General features: G+C 38.6%; 1 protein-coding gene across 1 annotated transcript in view; it reads right to left on the reverse strand.

Annotated features, from left to right (window-relative positions):
• The window catches only part of LOC133639869 (centlein-like), a 124031-nt gene that overhangs the window by 41525 nt on the left and 60227 nt on the right, over positions 1-22279 (reverse strand). The window contains exon 10 of the mRNA XM_062033533.1: positions 7224-7298. Coding sequence (XP_061889517.1) covers positions 7224-7298 — 75 coding nt within the window. The remainder of the gene's footprint in view (positions 1-7223; positions 7299-22279) is intronic.

Consider the following 22279-nt stretch of genomic DNA (forward strand, 5'->3'; position numbering starts at 1 on the left):
ACACACACGCACACACACGCACACACACACACACATCCCAGCTAGCGGACGTTGACAGCGCTCCAGTAAAGCTCCTTCCCTGCCCGGCGCTCGCAGATGAGTGGCCGTAACAAACCCCGGGCCGAGAAGGACGTGTTCCTTTTTTGTTTTCTCGGCAAGCTACGACTTTGTCTCTCAGGCTACGTCCACAAGTCCGATCTACCTTTTTTTTTGGGGGGGGGTTGAATAAAACATTTGCAGCCGAGAAGAGTCAAAGAGCAAGAGGTAGCGCTGTATAACCATAAAAAGTCAAGCCGACTGGTCTCCCCCTCACATTTCGGAAGAGAAACCTGCTTAAGGCCCCGTTTACACTAAGCCGGATAAGGTTATCCAGGGTAAATCACACCTAACCTTATCCTTGTCCAAACACAACAATTCTTGCTTAAAGGGAAACTGCACTTTTTGGGGGAATTTTGCCTGTCGTGCACAATCATTATCATAATCATAATCGCTTGGAAAATGCGGCCAATGGGAGTCAAAAACCCTCAAAAATAACTTCAAAACCCTCCTTTAACATTTTGTACACACACTGGAATAATATATACAATGTGGTAAAAGACACATTAACAACAATATGTAATATGAACAATATTTACCGTATTTTGGTCATTTTAAGGATTGTCAGAATTGATTTCATCAGCGTATTTATTTCCGTTTACGCACTTCCTACTTTCGGCATCAAAGAAAAAAATGTGCGTTGTAATTAAGGCAGACTTGTTAACGGACAACGAAGATGACTATTTTTTTAGATAAATGAAGATTTACAACTTTATCTTTTTGAAGCTGAATATACCGAGGATTAGGGCTGCAACAACTAATCGATTAAATTCGATTATAAAAATAGTTGGCGATTAAAGGCCTACTGAAAGCCACTACTAGCGACCACGCAGTCTGATAGTTTATATATCAATGATGAAATCTTAACATTGCAACACATGCCAATACGGCCGGGTTAACTTATAAAGTGACATTTTAAAATTCCCGGGAAATATCCGGCTGAAACGTCGCGGTATGATGACGTATGCGCGTGACGAAGTCCGAGTAACGGAAGTTATGGTACCCCGTAGAATCCTATACAAAAAGCTCTGTTTTCATTTCATAATTCCACAGTATTCTGGACATCTTTTGCAATTTTTTTAATGAACAATGAAGGCTGCAAAGAAGACAGTTGTAGGTGGGATCAGTGTATTAGCAGCGGACTACAGCAACACAACCAGGAGGACTTTGTTGGAGCGCTAGCCGCGCTAGCCGCCGACTTCACCTTGACTTCCTACGTCTCCGGGCCGCCAAACGCATCGGGTGAAGTCCTTCGTCCTTCTGCCGATCGCTGGAACGCAGGTGAGCACGGGTGTTGATGAGCAAATGAGGGCTGGCTGGCGTAGGTGGAGAGCTAATGTTTTTAGCATAGCTCTGTGCAGTCTGGTTGCTAAGTTAGCTTCAATGGCGTCGTTAGCACGGCATTGTTAACCTTCGCCAGCCTGGAAAGCATCAACCGTGTATTTACATGTCCACGGTTTAATAGTATTGTTGATTTTCTATCCATCCTTCCAGTCAGGGGTTTATTTCTTTTGTTTCTATATGCAGTTAAAGCAAGATGCTATCACGTTAGCTCGTAGCTAAAGCATTTCGCCGATGTATTGTCGTGGAGATAAAAGGCACTGAATGTCCATTTCGCGTTCTCGACTCTCATTTTCAAGAGGATATAGTATCCCAGGTGGTTTAAAATACAAATCTGTGATCCACAATAGAAAAAGGAGAGAGTGTGGAATCCAATGAGCCAGCTTGTACCTAAGTTACGGTCAGAGCGAAAAAAGATACGTCCATCACTGCCTCTCAAGTCCTTCACTGTAACGTTCCTCATCCACGAATCTTTCATCCTCGCTCAAATTAATGGGGTAATCATCACTTTCTCGGTCCGAATCTCTCTCGCTCCATTGTAAACAACGGGGAATTGTGAGGAATACTAGCTCCTGTGACGTCACGCTACTTCCGCTATAGGCAAGGCTTTTTTTTATCAGCGAGCAAAAGTTGCGAACTTTATCGTCGATTTTCTCTACTAAATCCTTTCAGCAAAAATATGGCAATATCGCGAAATGATCAAGTATGACACATAGAATGGATCTGCTATTCCCGTTTAAATTAAAAAAAATCATTTCAGTAGGCCTTTAATTTAGTCATCGATTCGTTGGATCTATGCTATGCGCATGCGCTGAGGCTACTTTTTATTTTTTTATCTTTTTATAAACCTTTATTTATGAACTAGAAACAATAATCAAAATAAGTATGGTGCCAGTATGCTGTTTTTTTCTCAATAAAACACTGGAAAGGATAGAAATGTAGTTTGTCTCTTTTATCCGATTATTAATCGATTAATCGAAGTAATAATCGACAGATTAATCGATTATCAAATTAGTTGTTAGTTGCAGCCCTACCGAGGATGACCTGCTGCTTTTAGAGGCGAGCACGAAGAAGAGGGTGAAACGTTGGAGAAGACGTAAGCCGAGATTGTGAGGTTGGTGTGACTTTGACGATGTAAATGTGGAACTTGGAGTCAAGCTATTTCGACTTAAATGAAGTGCTTACCCAAAATAAACTGGGAAAAACGTCCCCGGCTAATGGGAGTCACCGTTGTAGCCTTCAAAACCCTCCATCAACGTTTTGTATACGCACTGGAAGAATATATATAATGTAGTAACAGACACGTTAATAACAATATGTAATATGTACAATATTTACCATATTTTGGTCGTTTTAAGCATTGTCAAAACCGAATTCATCAGCGTATTTATTTTCGTTTCCATAGCAACGCACTTTCTACTTTCGGCATCAAATGAGTGTTTCTCATCCGCAAACAAATGCGAGTGTGATGTAATCATGGCAGACTTGTTAACAAAGGTGACTATTTGTGGATAAATGAGGGTTCACAACTTTTATCTTTTTGAAGCTGAACATACCGAGGATGAACCGCTGCTTTTAGAGGCGAGCACGAAGAAGAGGGTGAAACGTTGGAGCAGACGTAAGCCGAGATTGTGAGGTTGGTGTGGCTTTGACGCTGTAAATGTGGAACTTGGAGCCAAGCTATTTCGACTTAAATGAAGTGCTTACCCAAAATAAACTGGGAAAAACGTCCCCGGCTAATGGGAGTCACCGTAGTAGCCTTTAAAACCCTCCATCAACGTTTTGTATACACACTGGAAGAATATATATAATGTAGTAACAGACACGTTAATAACAATATGTAATATGTACAATATTTACCATATTTTGGTCATTTTAAGCATTGTCAAAACCGAATTCATCAGCGTATTTATTTACGTTTCCATAGGAACATACTTTCTGCTTTCGGCATCAAATGAGTGTTTCTCTTCCGGAAACAAATGCAAGTGTGATGTAATCATGGCAGACTTGTTAACAAAGGTGACTATTTGTGGATAAATGAGGGTTGACAACTTTATCTTTTTGAAGCTGAATATACCGAGGATGAACCGCTGCTTTTAGAGGCGAGCACGAAGAAGAGGGTGAAACGTTGGAGCAGACACACGCCGAGATTGTGAGGTTGGTGTGACTTTGACGATGTAAATGTGGAACTTGGAGTCAAGCTATTTCGACTTAAATGGAGTGCTTACCCAAAATAAACCGGGAAAAACGTCCCCGGCTAATGGGAGACACCGTGGTAGTCTTCAAAACCCTCCATCAACGTTTTGTATACACACTGGAAGAATATATATAATGTAGTAACAGACACGTTAATAACAATATGTACAATATTTACCATATTTTGGTCATTTTAAGCATTGTTGGAACCGATTTAATCAGCGTACTTATTTCCGTTTCCATAGCAACGCACTTCCTACTTTCGGCATCAAATGAGTGTTCCTCTTCCGGAAAAAACAAATGTGAGTGTGTTGTAATCATGGCAGACTTGTTAACGGACAACAAAGATGACTATTTTTAGATAAATGAGGATTTACAACTTTATCTTTTTGAAGCTGAATATACCGAGGATGAACCGCTGCTTTTAGAGGCGAGCACGAAGAAGAGGGTGAAACGTTGGAGCAGACATAAGCTGAGATTGTGAGGTTGGTGTGGCTTTGATGCTGTAAATGTGGAACTTGGAGTCAAGCTATTTTGACTTAAATGAAGTGCTTACCCAAAATAAACCGGGAAAAACGTCCACGGCTAATGGGCGACACCGTGGTAGCCTTTAAAACCCTCCATCAACATTTTGTATACACACTGGAAGAATATATATAATGTAGTAACAGACACGTTAATAACAATATGTAATATGTACAATATTTACCATATTTTGGTCAATTTAAGCATTGTCAGAACCGAATTCATCAGCGTATTTATTTTCGTTTCCATAGCAACGCACTTTCTACTTTCGGCATCAAATGAGTGTTTCTCATCCGGAAACAAATGCGAGTGTGTTGTAATCATGGCAGACTTGTTAACAAAGGTGACTATTTGTGGATAAATGAGGGTTCACAACTTTTATCGTTTTGAAGCTGAATATACCGAGGATGAACCGCTGCTTTTAGAGGCGAGCACGAAGAAGAGGATGAAACGTTGGAGCAGACGTAAGCCGAGATTGTGAGGTTGGTGTGGCTTTGACGCTGTAAATGTGGAACTTGGAGTCAAGCTATTTCGACTTAAATGAAGTGCTTACCCAAAATAAACTGGGAAAAACGTCCACGGCTAATGGGAGACACCGTGGTAGCCTTTAAAACCCTCCATCAACGTTTTGTATACACACTGGAAGAATATATATAATGTAGTAACAGACACGTTAATAACAATACGTAATATGTACAATATTTACCGTAATTTGGTCATTTTAAGGATTGTCGGAATTGATTTCATCAGCGTATTTATTTCCGTTTCTATAGCAACGCTCTTCCTACTTTCGGCATCAAAGAAAAAAATGTGTGTTGTAATCATGGCAGACTTGTTAACGGACAACAAAGATGACCATTTTTAGATAAATGAGGATTGACAACTTTATCTTTTTGAAGCTGAATATACCGAGGATGAACCGCTGCTTTTAGAGGCGAGCACGAAGAAGAGGATGAAACGTTGGAGCAGACATAAACTGAGATTGTGAGGTTGGTGTGGCTTTGACGATGTAAATGTGGAACTTGGAGTCAAGCTATTTTGACTTAAATGAAGTGCTTACCCAAAATAAACCGGGAAAAACGTCCCCGGCTAATGGGAGTCACCGTGGTGGCCTTTAAAACCCTCCATCAACGTTTTGTATACACACTGGAAGAATATATATAATGTAGTAACAGACACGTTAATAACAATATGTACAATATTTACCATATTTTGGTCATTTTAAGCATTGTCAAAACCGAATTCATCAGCGTATTTATTTTCATTTCCATAGCAACGCACTTCCTACTTTTGGCATCAAATGAGTGTTCCTCTTCCGGAAAAAACAAATGCGAGTGTGTTGTAATCATGGCAGACTTGTTAACGGACAACAAAGATGACTATTTTTAGATAAATGAGGATTTACAACTTTATCTTTTTGAAGCTGAATATACCGAGGATGAACCGCTGCTTTTAGAGGCGAGCACGAAGAAGAGGGTGAAACGTTGGAGCAGACATAAGCTGAGATTGGTGTGGCTTTGATGCTGTAAATGTGGAACTTGGAGTCAAGCTATTTTGACTTAAATGGAGTGCTTACCCAAAATAAACCGGAAAAAACGTCCCCGACCAAACACACAATTTTAGAAGTTATACAACTACTGTCTATATTGTATCATATTCACTAAAATGTTGTGTACGCTAATATTATGAGCACAAAATACCCCCCACCACAGCCCCACATGCTATAATAATAATGGCATGATAAAAGTGACAATACAGTGTTGAGCATATCGTTAAGAAGAAACGTAAAATAAAGCCTGACATAAATTAATAAACGAAAATAAGGGGCTCATGTGAAGTGAAGTGAATTATATTTATATAGCGCTTTTCTCTAGTGACTCAAAGCGCTTTTACATAGAGAAACCCAATATCTAAGTTACATTTGGGTGGCACTGGGAGCAGGTGGGTAAAGTGTCTTGCCCAAGGACACAACGGCAGTGACTAGGATGGCAGAAGCCGGGATCGAACCTGGAACCCTCAAGTCGCTGGCACGGCCACTCCACCAACCGAGCTATACCGCCCCGCTATATGTAAAATGACAATGAAGGAATGTCATATATTGTATAGGACAGTGTTTTTCAACCACTGTGCCGCGGCACACTTATACAGTCTGGTGTGCCGTGGGAGATGATCTAATTTCACCTATTTGGGTTAAAAATATTTTTTGCAAAGCAGTAATTCTAGTCTGCAAATGATGTGTTGTTGTTGAGTGTCGGTGCTGACTAGAGCTCAGCAGAGTAACCGTGTAATACTCTTCCATATCAGTAGGTGGCAGCAGGTAGCTAATTGCTTTATAGATGTCGGAAACAGCGGGAGGTAGTGTGCAGGTAAAAAGGTATCTAATGCTTAAACCAAAAATACAGAAAAGGTGAGTGCTGCTAAGAAAAGGCATTGAAGCTTAGAGGAGGCTATGCAGAACCAAACTAAAACTGAACTGGCTACAAAGTCAACAAAAACAGAATGCTGGACGACAGCAAAGACTTACTGTGGAGCAAAGACAATGTACATCCGAACATGACATGACAATCAACAATGTCCCCACAAAGAAGGATAAAAACAACTGAAATCTTCTTGATTGCTAAAACAAAGTAGATGCGGGAAATATCGCTCAAAGGAAGACATGAAACTGCTACAGGAAAATACCAAAAAAAGAGAAAAAGCCACCAAAATAGGAGCGCGAGACAAGAACTAAAACACTACACACGGGAAAACACCAAAAAACTAAAAATAAGTCAGGGTGTGATGTGACAGGTGGTGACAGTACACCTACTTTGAGACAAGAGCTATAGTGATGCATGCTTTGTTATGCTTTAAAGTTATATCCAACGACTTTTCACTGTCAACTAGGTTTCGTTTTTTAATGATTTCTGCTGGTGGTGTGCCTTGGCTCAAAAAAGGTTGAAAAACACTGCTTTAGGAAACTACTGTACTGTGGAAAAAACGTTGACGCAACAAACCTATTTTGCTTGAAATAAACATGTGAAATTGATGATGAACGCAGGGAGGTAAGTGACAGTATGCCTTACGTTCTGTTGGAGGATGTGGTTGAGATGATCCAGCCAGTCCTGATCTCCCAGAATCCCTGAAAGACTCTCTGTCCCCTGCAAAAGAAAGAGACGATAATTAGTGACACAAATAGCCGAGTAGATTCCAGTCAGGTCGGACGAAAAATGTTCCTTGATTTCTCCAGAGAGAATGAGCCACTATATCCAAACACTTACCAGGCTGGACCTTGAGGACTCTGGAGGAATGCCAGTCAAATGTTTACGCGCTTCTGGTGTATAATGACCTAGCAGAGTGGCGGCCTTGTAATGAACACGGTGAACTGTGTGGCCCTCTTGGCTTCTGACCAGGTGTACTGTACAGTCACACTGTGACATGGTCAATAGGAGAACATGAGGGTGTGTGTGTGTGTCAAAGCAAAACTCCAGGCGGTCCAAGCAGTCCCAAATACAGTTAAGTCCAAGGTGAGGAGCTGTCCACTGACGTGTGCCCACAAACTTGATGTGTACTTCCACAGTCTGCTTCAGGCGCTGACTGCACCAGTGGCTTACAAGACAGAGAATGTAGACAAATTGCATATTTTCTGGTAACTGTGACGCCCCTCATTGCGTTTTAATGCATACATGAGTTGGATTTGAAATTGTTGCGCATGTGGAAAAAAATAAAAATAAAATAAAATAAAAATCAGCCCTGAGGAAGACCATCTTGTTGTTTTGGACTATATTTATGACAGTATCATTTATTTGAACAGGCTCTAAGCATGGTGGAACATCTAAGGCCGTGTTTTTCATTGGGAAAAATACGGAGGCACACCACCTGCAGAAACGTTAAATTGTTTAGTTTGTTGTTTTCCTGTGTGTAGTGCTTTAGTTCCTGTCTTGCGCTGTTATTTTGGTGGCTTTTCTTGTGAACTTTGAGTGCTGTTGCCTGACCTGCTTTGTATTGGCAATCAAGACTATTTCTGTTGTGCGGACGCTATCCTTCCTTGTGGGGACATTGTTGATTGTCATGTCATGTACGGACACACACTGTAAGTCTTTGCTGTCGTCCAGCATTCTTCTATTTTAGAAGCGTCCCTTCACTGGCTCCCTCTGCGTTACAGAATCAATTTTAAACTCCTTTTATTTGTTTTTAAATGTCTAAACAACCTGGCGCCAACATATCTCTCCGAAGCGTCCCTTCACTGGCTCCCTGTGCGTTACAGAATCAATTTTAAACTCCTTTTATTTGTTTTTAAATGTCTAAACAACCTGGCGCCAACATATCTCTCCGACCTCCTTCAGCCTTACTGCCCCACCCGATCCCTAAGATCAGCCGATCAGCTGCTACTGACGGTCCCGGACACAAGGCTGTAGCTTAGAGGTGACAGAGCTTTCGCCGCTGCTGCTCCCAAGCTCTGGAACGACCTACCTCTGAGTGTTAGACAAGCCTCCTCTCTTCCTGTTTTTAAATCTCTCTTAAAAACATACTTTTATTCCATGGCTTTTAACACTTTTAACCTGCTGTCAACCTGTTTTTATGTTTTTATATTTTATTTATTTATTTTTTATCGTGTTCTGTTGGTGTTGTGTTTGCTCGGTTCTCGTATTATTTTTAACCTGCCCATTGTACAGCACTTTGGCTACCCTTGTGGTGAATTTTAAATGTGCTTTATAAATAAAGTTGATTTGATTTGATTCTGTTTTTGTTTACTTTGTAGCCAGTTCAGTTTTACTGGCGTTATGCTTCAGTGCCTTTTCGCAAGGGTCGGCAACCCAAAATGTTGAAATTGGACCCAAAATTTTAAAAAAAAAATCTGTCTGGAGACGCAAAAAATTAAAAGCCTTATATAAGTCTTATAATGAAGGCAACACATGCTGAAAATGTCTGTGTTAGCCTACTATCAAAGGCTGAGGATTTATTACAATCTTTGCAAGATGAGTAACGCTTGCTGTGGTCTGGAACAACATGGCACACAAACAACTATGAGAAATGCAGCCAATATTACATACAGATAAAGTGTCATGAGACATGCAAATATAAATGAAATACACAGAGGACATAAGTAAAGGAAACTAAATGAGCTCAAATATACCTGCAAACGAGGCATAATGATGCAATATGTACATACAGCTAGCCTAAATAGCATGTTAGCATCGATAAGCTTGCAGTCATGGATTGACCAAATATGCCTGATAAGCACTCCAGCAAATCAATAAAATCAACAAAGTTCACCTTTGTGCATTCACGCACAGCCTAAAACGTTTGGTGGACAAAACGAGACAAAGAAAGAGTGACATAAAACACAACTTTCTGTGGCGGCATCGGAGAAATTTGTACATGTAAACAAACTACGACGAGTTCAAGGATCGCTGAAATTAGTAGGACAAAACGGTGATGCCAAATACTGTCATCAGGGAAGCATGTATCACATAAACAGTGGGATTTCATGTTTGTTCTCCTACAGTAAATATATTAAAACAAAAAATATATTTTTTTTCTTCATCTTTTTCCATTTTCACACATTTCTGAAAGAGGACTAGAGAGCCACTAGGATGTGGCTCTAGAGCCGCGGGTTACCGACCCCTGTCCTAGCGCGACTTGCCCTGTGTTCATTTTTGTTTTAAGCATTACATACCTTTTTACCGTATTGGGATCACGACAAACCATCCTCGACGCGCTCCGACTTCTACAAAGCAATTAACTACCTGCTGCCACCTACTGGAGTACTGCATGGTTACCCTGCCAAGCTCTATACGGCACAGACATTAGACAACGGCACATTATTTTCAGATTATAATTATTGATTTTCAAAAAAAATTTTGGGGGACCAATTAGGTGAAGTTACATAATTTCCCAGGGCACACGGGACAATATCTCACAGTGGTTGGAAAACACTGCTCTAAGGTCCAACAAAAGCTGCAACAATTAGAATTTTGAATGAAATGTTTCCCATAGGGCATAGCGCAAAGAGAATTAATCTGTTTCAGGGTCAAACTGTTACTCTCATAAAACTTTTATTAACCGTGCAGGCAATGCTTTAACCCTGTAACAGCGCTTGTTGTAAAATTACAACGTTACCTTTAACCATCCTGAAAAACAATCTGTTATATATTATTCTTTTTTTTTTTTTTTTACCACATTTACATAGTCATTGGGTCCTATTGTTCAGTCTCACAAGGCTATTGGATCGTACATTTGTTTATAAGTCACGCCTTCTGGCCATGAACTCACACAACCTCTCAAGGTTTCCTTCGAACAACATCTATTTGTTTCATTGGACTGGATTCTTCAGATTCAAGTTAGTAAAATGTCTTTTTTATTTTTTTTGGTTGTTATCATAATGTCTAGATCAGGGGTCACCAACGCGGTGCCCGCGGGCACCAGGTAGCCCGTAAGGACCAGATGAGTCGCGCTCTGGCCTGTTCTAAAAATAGCTCAAATAGCAGCACTTACCAGTGAGCTGCCTCTATTTTTTAAATTGTATTTATTTACTAGCAAGCTGGTCTCGCTTTGCTCGACATTTTAATTCTAAGAGAGACAAAACTCAAATAGAATTTGAAAATCCAAGAAAATATTTAAAGATTTGGGGCCATACTTATCAAGCTTCTCAAAATTACTCCTAAGAAGTCTGCTAAGAGTTGACTTAAGAGTAAATAAATTCTTCGCTGAAAGCTGCACTTAAAAGTTAGTTATCAAGCGTCTTACTCACACTTTCAGCCAAGTGTAGGACTGAATCTTAAGTGTCACACTCAGAGCTGAATTACGACATTACTATGTGCCGTAAACGCAATTTTAGGTGACGTCATTTCTGTGTCCATAGAAATGACCAATCACGGAAGGGAATCCGTTATCTAAGAATGAAGAAATATCTTGGAAATATTTAAGTGGACAATGGGAGTGTATATTTTGACAATAAACTACAAAATAATACAAAACAAACTAGTCCCCGCCGGCACTCACGCTACCGCTCCCTCTCTTCTCTCGCCCACACACTCACTGACGTCACTCACCTCACAGCCACACACATACGCTACTCTCATAACATTTTCTTTCCAATTCATTAATTAGGCAACTAATTTGAAAGTGGTGTGGGTGGCTCTATATATACTAGCCCACTGCAGACACATGCAGAAATCAACAAGGAATCGAAAAGTATTAAATCTGTGACAAAAATAATATCCGCTCTGTCTAAACGATACCGTTTGATCAGCTGCTCGTCATCAAAAACAAACAAACATTGTCTCTCTCGCCTCAGTGCCATCCCCTGCTGGCAACTCCTAACCACTTAAGACACCTCTGAAGGTCTCTTAAATATCGTGGAGAGTAGGAGTGATTCTTAGACTTAAGAACGTTGATAAAAAGCTTTTATTCTTAAGTTTGAGAGTAGGACTAAATTTCGCAAATTCTCAGGACTTAAGTGTAAAATGGCACTCTAAGAAGCTTGATAAGTACGGCCCTTGGTCTTCACTTGTTTAAATAAATTTATGAATTTTTTTACTTTGCTTCTTATAACTTTCAGAAAGACAATTTTAGAGAAAAAAATACAACCTTAAAAATGATTTTTAAACACATATACCTTTTAACCTTTTAAATTCCTTCCTCTTCTTTCCTGACAATTTAAATCAATGTTCAAGTAATTTTTTTTTTTTATTGTAAAGAATAATAAATAAATTTTAATTTAATTCTTCATTTTAGCTTCTGTTTTTTCGACGAAGAATATTTGTGAAATATTTCTTCAAACTTATGATTAAAATTCAAAAAAATTATTCTGGCAAATCTAGAAAATCTGTAGAATCAAATTTAAATCTTATCTCAAAGTCTTTTGAATTTCTTTTAAAAATTTTGTTCTGGAAAATCTAGAAGAAGTAATGATTAGTCTTTGTTAGAAATATAGCTTGGTCCAATTTGTTATACATTTTTAACAAAGTGTAGATTGAATTTTAACCTATTTAAAACATGTCATCAAAATTCTAAAATTAATCTTAATCAGGAAAAATGACTAATGATGTTCCATAAATTATTTTTTTAATTTTTTCAAAAAGATTCGAATTAGCTAGTTTTACTCTTCTTTTTTTCGGTTGAATTTTGAATTTTAAAGAGTCGAAATTGAAGATAAACTATGTTTCAAAATTTAATTGTCCTTTTTTTTGGGTTTTCTCCTCTTTTAAACCGTTCAATTAAGTGTAAATATCATTCATTATTAATAATAACAGAGTTAAAGGTAAATTGAGGAAATTGGCTATTTCTGGCAATTTATTTAAGTGTGTATCAAACTGGTAGCCCTTCGCATTAATCACTACCCAAGAAGTAGCTCTTGGTTTCAAAAAGGTTGGTGACCCCTGGTCTAGAGCATGTACATATGTAGTTATTGTGGAACAGATGCATCAAATTTCATTTAGAGCTTGTTATATAATTGTTGCAATTATACAACACTGGGTGAATGTGGTAGTCAAAATGCGAAAAGTAAATGTAACGTTTTTCACTGTTGTACAATAAACTGTGTGTATTTGGGAGGTCAAAAGGCTAAACACTGCTACGACATACACCACTTTTGCATGTCACGGCCAATTCTAGGGTCATCATCCTATCTTTTTTCTTTGCAATGCTATCTTAGTTCATCCGATTCAACTGTTCCTTCAACAAAACAAGCTAATTACCGACACAGTAAAAACCTCTATTTGGCAAAGGTGCTTTGCTGTGTTGTATGTTAGTCGCTCCCAAGTTTCCAACTGAACTCACAGGCCGGATTTGTCTCACAGGACACAACTTTAGATGCAAACTGAGCTGAAGTCATGCGATTTATGTAGTAATCTAGTGTGATGTTATTGCTACAGAGGGATGTAAGACAGTGTTTCTTAACCATATGCATAGCTCTCAGCCCAAAGCACCCCCGAGAGGTCCGCCGAAAAATATTAGTTTCTCAGCGGTACACAGGTGTAAACACACTTTCCACCAATTGTGGCAGTGATGACAATATCAAACACACAGAAGAAGTCTGGAGCTAAAGTCACAGAGAAGTTTCTTAAGCGCAAAAATTAAGACTAAAGTGGTGAAGCTGTATTTTTATTTGCACTTTCATTTTATTGACAGTTTAGTTAAGAACCTGAAATTAGTACGGTACTATTTTTTCTAATCTGCCTTAACTTAATCCGTCAGTCAGTACGAAAGTAGCTTACCACCACCAGGTGTGAATGAATGATGGGTTTTTAACATGTAAAGCGACTTTGGGTACTTAGAAAAGCGCTATATAAATCCCAGGTATTATTATTATTATTATTATTATTATTAACTGAGCGTAAGGATTATGTATTAAGTAAATAATAATCTTTGTGATTAAAACATGGTTTCATATCTTTTGACAAGGTTGTTAGCTGTAAGTAGGTTGGATAGAATTATTGAATATGATTAAAATCCAGAGTAAGATTACTAATTCATAGGGGTGTAACGGTACACAAACATTTCGGTTCGGTACGTACCTCGGTTTAGAGGTCACGGTTCGGTTCATTTTCGGTACAGTAAGAAAACAACAAAATATTAATTTTTTGGTTATTTATTTACCAAATTTCTAAACAATGGCTTTATCCTTTTAACATTGGGAACACTATAATAATTCTGCCCACGTTAATCAACATTAAACTGCCTCAAGTTGTTGCTCAGATTAAATACAGAACTTTTCTTCTACATATAAAAAGTGCAACATTAAACAGTTTCAAGTCAACTCATCATGCTTAATTTATTACAGCATTTGGGAAGCCTGTAGTTGATTTTTATTATGTAAATGTTATATTTGTATCAGCATGTGATAGCAGGGACCCTGCCATTCAAAACTAGGCTGCTGCATTACTAATGATTAATGTAACTATAGCTGAAAAAATAGTACAATAGCAATAGGAGAGACTATTCATCCCTGAACACCATGGAGTTCATGTAGGCTTTATGATGCACTTACATTATTATATCAACTATCAGAGACAGAAACTCTTCATTTAACATAATGTCCTTTTTTGCTGCTTCAACACAGCTCAATCAACACAGAAAAAGGTCAAGTGAAATAACAGACAGACAGGGCTTTGCTGTCCGTAACACACACACACCGCAAAATGAGCTAATGTTACGCTAAAAGCGAATTAGCCTTCACCTCAAGCCAGGACTGCGAGCGAGCTGAGCTGCCTTTTATATTTCTAGAAGGTCAACGGGCTCATAGTGATGTTACTAGTAGTTGACTGGGAGGTGTTTATTATCATTTGGGGAGAGTCCGCTGCCTGATGCTTACCTGCTAAACACTAAGCACTGACTACATGCGCTCTGAATACACACTGCTGATTGGCTGTTACCGCTCTGTTTGTAACCAATCAGATGGTTGTGTGGGCGGGACAATGCTGGGTGCTGTGTAGAGTCCTGACAGAAACAGAGGCAACGGCTACTTAATATGTTCGTGTGGAACCGAACCGGAACCCCCGTACCGAAACGGTTCAATACAAATACACGTACCGTTACACCCCTACTAATTCAGTGTTAATATTTGACCGGGCCCTGGTTCCCTCTGTAGTGCACAAGTTGGGCCTGGAGCACCAGTGATTTCAACTACTGATATTTGTGGGAATCTTTGGGCACATGACAAGTCGATTACGATACAGGGGATACGATTAAATAAAAAATAGATTTTTGATGTATATTTAATTATTGTATTGAACTGTATATATTGTATTTTTTAATTAATTATTATAAATATATATTTATTTATTACTAATATGTATATCAAGATGTTGAATTTGTCATTACACTAAAAAGTACAACAATAAACCCCGTCCAAGAAACAGAAAAACAAGATGACAGGGCTGGCCCCGTCATCTTGTTTTTCTGTGATATATGACAGGGGGTAGACAGGACAGGAAGGTTGATTGGTGGCCACATGGCAGCACCCCGTTAAAGGTGAGAAAGAGAAAAACAAGAGGGAGGGGGTAAAAAAAAAGAAAAAGTGACAGAGAAGTACAGAGGGCCAATAAACCTTAAAGGCATTTCCTTTGCGTGCCGGCCCAGTCACATAATATCTACGGCTTTTCACACACACAAGTGAATGCAATGCATACTTAGTCAACAGCCATAAAGGTCACACTGAGGGTAGCCGTATAAACAACTTTAACACTGTTACAAATATGCGCCACACTGTGAACCCACACCAAACAAGAATGACAAACACATTTCGGGAGAACATCCGCACCGTAACACAACATAAACACAACACAACAAATACCCAGAATCCCTTGCAGCACTAAATCTTCCGGGACGCTACAATATACACCCCCCGCTACCCCCTACCAACCCCCCCCAACCCAACCTCCTCATGCTCTCTTAGAGAGAGCATGTCCCAAATTCCAAGCTGCTGTTTTGAGGCATGTTAAAAAAAATAATGCACTTTGTGACTTCAATAATAAATATGGCAGTGCCATGTTGGCATTTTTTTTCCATAACTTGAGTAGATTTACTTTGGAAAACCTTTAATGCATCCAGCGGGGCATCGCAACAAAATTAGGCATAATAATGTGTTAATTCCACGACTGTAGATATCCGTATCGGTTGATATTGCAATCGGTAATTAAGAGTTGGACAATATCGGAATATTGGCAAAAAAGCCATTATCGGACATCTCTATTTCAAATGCGTCGATACATATATGTAATGATTACTTGAAATACAAATGCAAGCAGATAAATGGAGGGGAAGAAAGAGAAGCAAACTGTATTAACCTTGTAGATTGTTATAGTACAATAGGTTAAGCTTTTTTAAAGCATTCTAAATCCGATCGTAAATCGACGTTAGCAAAAGTCAGCTAAGAAAACTGCAGTTCTCCTTCAAGATACTTAAATAATCAATATTTGGAAGTTTGTGCATCCAATCACCACCATCCAGGTCCTAATAATCATGCATCTAACAATCAACCACTCCACCTAGTTGTGTTGTAACGATACCGATATTTTGGTATGGTACCGGTACTAAAATTATTTCGATACTTTACGGTACTTTTCTAAATAAAGGGGACCACAAAAAAATGGCATTATTGGCTTTATTTGACCAAAAATCTTAGGGTACATTAAACATATGTTTATTATTGCAGTTAAGTCCTTCAATAAAATAGTGAACATACAAGACAACTTGTCTTTTAGTAGTAAGTAAACAAACAAAGACTCCTAATTAGTCTGCTGACATATGCAGTAACATATTGTGTCATTTATCTATCTATTATTTTGTACACATTATTAAGGACAAGTGGTAGAAAATGAATTATTAATCTACTTGTTAATTTATTGTTAATATCTGCTTACTTTCTCTTTTAACATGTTCTATCTACACTTCTGTTCAAATGTAATAATCACTTATTCTTCTGTTGTTTGATACTTTACATTAGTTTTGGACGATACCACAAATTTGGGTATCAATCCGATACCAAGTCGTTACAGGATCATACATTGGTCATATTCAAAGTCCTCATGTGTCCAGGGACATATTTCCTGACTTTATAAACATAATATACACTACCGTTCAAAAGTTTGGGGTCACCCAAACAATTTAGTGGAATAGCCTTCATTTGTAAGAACAAGAATAGACTGTGGAGTTTCAGATGAAAGTTCTCTTTTTCTGGCCATTTTGAGCGTTTAATTGAGCCCACAAATGTGATGCTCCAGAAAGTCAATCTGCTCAAAGGAAGGTCAGTTTTGTAGCTTCTGTAACGAGCTAAAGTGTTTTCAGATGTGTGAACATGATTGCACAAGGGTTTTCTAATCATCAATTAGCCTTCTGAGCCAATGAGCAAACACATTGTACCATTAGAACACTGGAGTGATAGTTGCTGGAAATGGGCCTCTATACACCTATGTAGATATTGCACCAAAAAGCAGACATTTGCAGCTAGAATAGTCATTTACCACATTAGCAATGTATAGAGTGTATTTCTGTAAAGTTAAGACTAGTTTAAAGTTATCTTCATTGAAAAGTACAGTGCTTTTCCTTCAAAAATAAGGACATTTATATGTGACCCCAAACTTTTGAATGGTAGTGTATATTTAAAAAAAACGAAAGATGTTGTGATGCCAAAAAATATCGACGTAATCATAGTAGTATCGACTAGATACATGACTGTACTTGATATTATTACAGTGGATGTCAAGTGTAGATCCACCAATGGCGTTTGTTTACATTTTGACGCCGGTGAGCTACGGTGTGTAGTGAAGCATGTTTAGCTATTCCTCGTCCTGCAGGGATGATACTTGTAAGAAACTTACTTTATTTGTCGCCATGGAGACCAGGATTAGTGATTTAGACGTAGCTAAAACACTGCCGACCGCGGATGGTTGTTAGCCGCTAGCTAGCTTGCTAGCCATGTCTTAAAGCACCTCTTCCTGAGGGTGTTTCAGTGTTATAACTTCACCTTTTTCGTTAGTTTTTAAGCCAAAATGCGTCCGTTCTCCCTTTTCTGTCCACACACTGTGTCCGCTTGTAAGTACTCTGTGATTGTGCGCTGCCGAACATGCTCCTCTGCTCGTAAAACCAGCAATGACATGACGTGACGACGACGCAGGCACGCGACCGGTACGCTTCACAGGCGGTATAGTACCGAAAATGAGTAATTATTATCGCGGTACTATACTAATACCGGTATACCGTGCAACCCTACCACCTCGTATTTTGGCCAAATGTCAATTTGAGCAGACAACACTACGTATCCTCCTCACACCTGTGCTCTTCCATCAGCTTCCTGGAAGCACACAGGTGTGAGCCTGAGTGATCATTCCAGCCGTGCCTAATTAGCACCTTGGCGCTCGCAGTTACCGAGAAGGCGAGAGAGTAAATGAGCAGTCGAGAGAGGGTGGTCTTCAAACGTACACCGAGTCAAGAGGTGATCTGGCTACGAGAGCAATCCGCTCCATCCTCCGCACGGCCCGGAGCGGCTTGGCCCCGCTCTGAACCTTTGCTGCATGCTATGGAACGGACATATAGGCAGTATGTGTGGGAGACTGCACCGTGGACTACTTCTTCATACGCGCATACCACTGATGTTATGTGTTGACATCTTAACGGGCTATAGCTTAGATGTTTGATAGTTTATGAGCTTTGAACAACCAATTAATATCACTCACACTTTCCATGTGTCCATTCAGGAAAAGACCTGCAAGGGACGATCAATTGTGCAGAAATATCTCCGCCAACTAAGACATAGCATGTGGGCTGCAAAGGTCTGGAGATCTGGGTTCAAGCCCTTTTTTGGGCTTTTCTGTGTGAAGTTTGCCTCTCCGTACCGAACAATCTGACTATTAAAAGTATTACCCTGCAAAAAGTCAATAAAAACAATTTTTAAAAAAAATACAAAAATGAGGGGTATTGTACTTGAACTAAGCAAAATTATCTGCCAATAGAATAAGAAAATTTGGCTTGTCAAGACTTTCCAAAACAAGTCAAATAAAATAAAATAATAAAAACCTTAAATTAAGTATATTCTCACTAATAACAGCTGTACTTTTCTTGGTAGAAAAAAAAATGAGACATTTTTTCTCAATATGTTGAAAAATATTCGTAAATATATTTTTTATTTCATGCTTCAAATAAGAAATGACTACTTTAAAAAAGTAACTAATTCATTGTTCTTATTGGAAAGGCAACAAGGCAAGCACTTGTTACTCTCGGGGTCTCCTAGCCGCTCAGGCAAATCATATGGTCTAAAAATGCATTTTTCCATGAATAACATGACATCATCGCGCCAAGTGCGTGCTCTTTCAGTCAATTAGTGCGCATATATACAGCCCGGCCCCCGGCCAAACATTTTTTTATTGTAATTTTGAAGAATTTATCTGAATGTGCATGAACTATTTCTGTTCAAAATTGTTTGAAATATTAAATGTTTAAATATTAACTGTCAGTTTACTGTACTGTGCCAACTGTACTACTATATGAGTACGTGTTTTCTATTGTTTCATTGAAAATAAAACAGCAAAGTCCATTTGGCTGTCATCTGTTTTAATTATGAGACACAATTGTGTCAAAGTCATGATTTTTTATTTTCATGCTTGAAATAAGAAATGATGACTTTAAAAAAGTAGTTTTCTACTTGTGAGTGTTGATGACACAACAGTTGATATTCTAGTTTCAAGCATGTTTTACTCAATATAGCTCATCAAATCTCAGCAACAAGCTGTAATATCTTACTGACATCATTTAGGAGCAAAACACTTAAAACAAGTAAAACACTAACATCAAATCTGCTTAGTGAGAAGAATGATCTTATCAGACAGAAAATAAGCAAATATCACCCTTATTTGACATTTTTCATCTTACTTAGATGGCAGTTTTTGCAGTGTAGAAACTGTCAATTTATCATTACTTAACAAAACGAAGACAGCACACTGCAAAAAGTCAGTGTTCAAAAACAAGAAAAAAAATACAAAAATGAGGGGTATTTTATTTGAACTAAGCAAAATTATCTGCCAATACAACAAGAAAATTCGGCTTGTCAAGACTTTCCAAAACAGGTAAAATTAGCTAACCTCAATGAACCCAAAAATAGCTTAAAATAAGTATATTCTCACTAATAACAAGTGCACTTTTCTTGGTAGGAAAAAAAAATTAGGCCTTTTTGCTCATTATGTTGAAAAATATTGTAATTATCTTGACATAATGATATGTGCTCGGCATCATGATTTTTTTTTTTCATACTTGAAATAAGAAATGATGACTTTGAAAAAGTAGTTTTCTACTTGTGAGTGTTGATGACACAACAGTTGATATTCTAGTTTCAAGCATGTTTTACTCAATATAGCTCATCAAATCTCAGCAACAAGCTGTAATATCTTACTGACATCATTTAGGAGCAAAACACTTCAAACAAGTAAAACACTCTAACATCAAATCTGCTTAGTGAGAAGAATGATCTTATCAGACAGAAAATAAGCAAATATCAGCCTTATTTGACATATTTCATCTTACTTAGATTTCACTTTTTGCAGTGCTGACTATGAAGTGTATTAGAAACTGTCAATTTATCATTACTTTACAAAACGAAGACAGCATCGGTGGTCGCATCCACAATAGACAACGTGTTTTTATTGGCCAACTTCACCGGCGGCTCCAAGTCAAGGCTAACATTTACTTTACTGCCTTCAGCTGCGTGTTTAGCTCCAAGTCCAGTCATTCTGTTTTGGTCTATTACCGTATTTTCCGGACCACAGGACGCACCGGATTATAAGGTGCACTGCCAATGAGTGCACTGCAAAAAGTGAAATCTAAGTAAGATGAAATATGTCAAATAAGGGTGATATTTGCTTATTTTCTGTCTGATAAGATCATTCTTCTCACTAAGCAGATTTGATGTTAGAGTGTTTTACTTGTTTTAAGTGTTTTGCTCCTAAATGATGTCAGTAAGATATTACAGCTTGTTGCTGAGATTTGATGAGCTATATTGAGTAAAACATGCTTGAAACTAGAATATCAACTGTAAAATGCTGGAAAGGATAGAAATGTGGTTTGTCTCTTTTATCCGATTATTAATCGAAGTAATAATCGACAGATTAATCGATTATCCAATTAATCGTTAGTTGCAGCCCTACTTGAGTCATATTGCAGTCAACACATATCTCTTATTTGTGACTGCCATCATATTGCAGTCCACACATACACTAGCGTTCAAAAGTTTGGGGTCACATGTAAATGTCCTTATTTTTGAAGGAAAAGCACTGTACTTTTCAATGAAGATAACTTTAAACTAGTCTTAACTTGAAAGAAATACACTCTATACATTGCTAATGTGCTAAATGACTATTCTAGCTGCAAATGTCTGCTTTTTGGTGCAATATCTACATAGGTGTATAGAGGCCCATTTCCAGCAACTATCACTCCAGTGTTCTAATGGTACAATGTGTTTGCTCATTGGCTCAGAAGGCTAATTGATGATTAGAAAACCCTTGTGCAATCACATCTGAAAACACTTTAGCTCGTTACAGAAGCTACAAAACTGACCTTCCTTTGAGCAGATTGACTTTCTGGAGCATCACATTTGTGGGGTCAATTAAACGCTCAAAATGGCCAGAAAAAGAGAACTTTCATCTGAAACTCGACAGTCTATTCTTGTTATTAGAAATGAAGGCTATTCCACTAAATTGTTTGGGTGACCCCAAACTTTTGAACGGTAGTGTATCTCTTGTGTGTGGCTGCCATCTACTGGTCACACTTATAATTTCACCATTTCCCAAATAAAATAGCTTCGCGGTCGGTAAGCGCAACCAAAACTATTCCGTACATTAGGCGCACTGGGTTATAAGGCGCAACGTCGAGTTTTGAGAAAATGAAAGGATTTTAAGTGCGCCTTATAGTCCGAAAAATGTGGTAATCTTTTTACTTCTGCAGTAACTTGTAGCGGGAAAAGGTCGACTCTGATTGGATGTTGTTGTGGACATTTTTGATGGAGTTAACATCTGCTCACGGCTGATCAACCTGAAATAAATGTACGGTTATGTCAACAATTAAAGCTGGCTAGAAACAAACGGTCAGGATTACAAAGCCATCAGTTGTGATGAGTGGAGGACATTTTGTTAAGAGTGAAGTCGAGCCGCGAAGTGGGATCAAATTGGTTTCAAGTGTGAGTAAGTGCACGGCGGCCCACTCTCATCTCTTGACAGAGGACGACTAGGAGGAGGAAGTCTCCGGGGACCTGAGGTTGATTGCAACATAGATCTGCTAATTGACGACTCTGCTGGGCTCATGATTTATGGCGGAGGAAGACTTGTCCAGCTTGGACAAAAAGACTGAAAGTCTCAGCAAGAATTGAAAAGAATAGTACTTACTTGGTGCTGTATACTTAGGCTATGTCTACACCAGGGGTCAGCAACGCGGTGCCCGCGGGCACCAGGTAGCCCGTAAGGACCAGATGAGTAGCCCGCTGGCCTGTTCTAAAAATAGCTCAAATAGCAGCACTTACCAGTGAGCTGCCTCTATTTTTTTAAATTTTATTTATTTACCAGCAAGCTGGTCTCGCTTTGCCCGACATTTTTAATTCTAAGAGAGACAAAACTCAAATAGAATTTGAAAATCCAAGAAAATATTTAAAGACTTG

Source organism: Entelurus aequoreus, linkage group LG22, assembly GCF_033978785.1.
Source record: "Entelurus aequoreus isolate RoL-2023_Sb linkage group LG22, RoL_Eaeq_v1.1, whole genome shotgun sequence".
Classification (NCBI taxonomy): Eukaryota; Metazoa; Chordata; class Actinopteri; order Syngnathiformes; family Syngnathidae; genus Entelurus; species Entelurus aequoreus.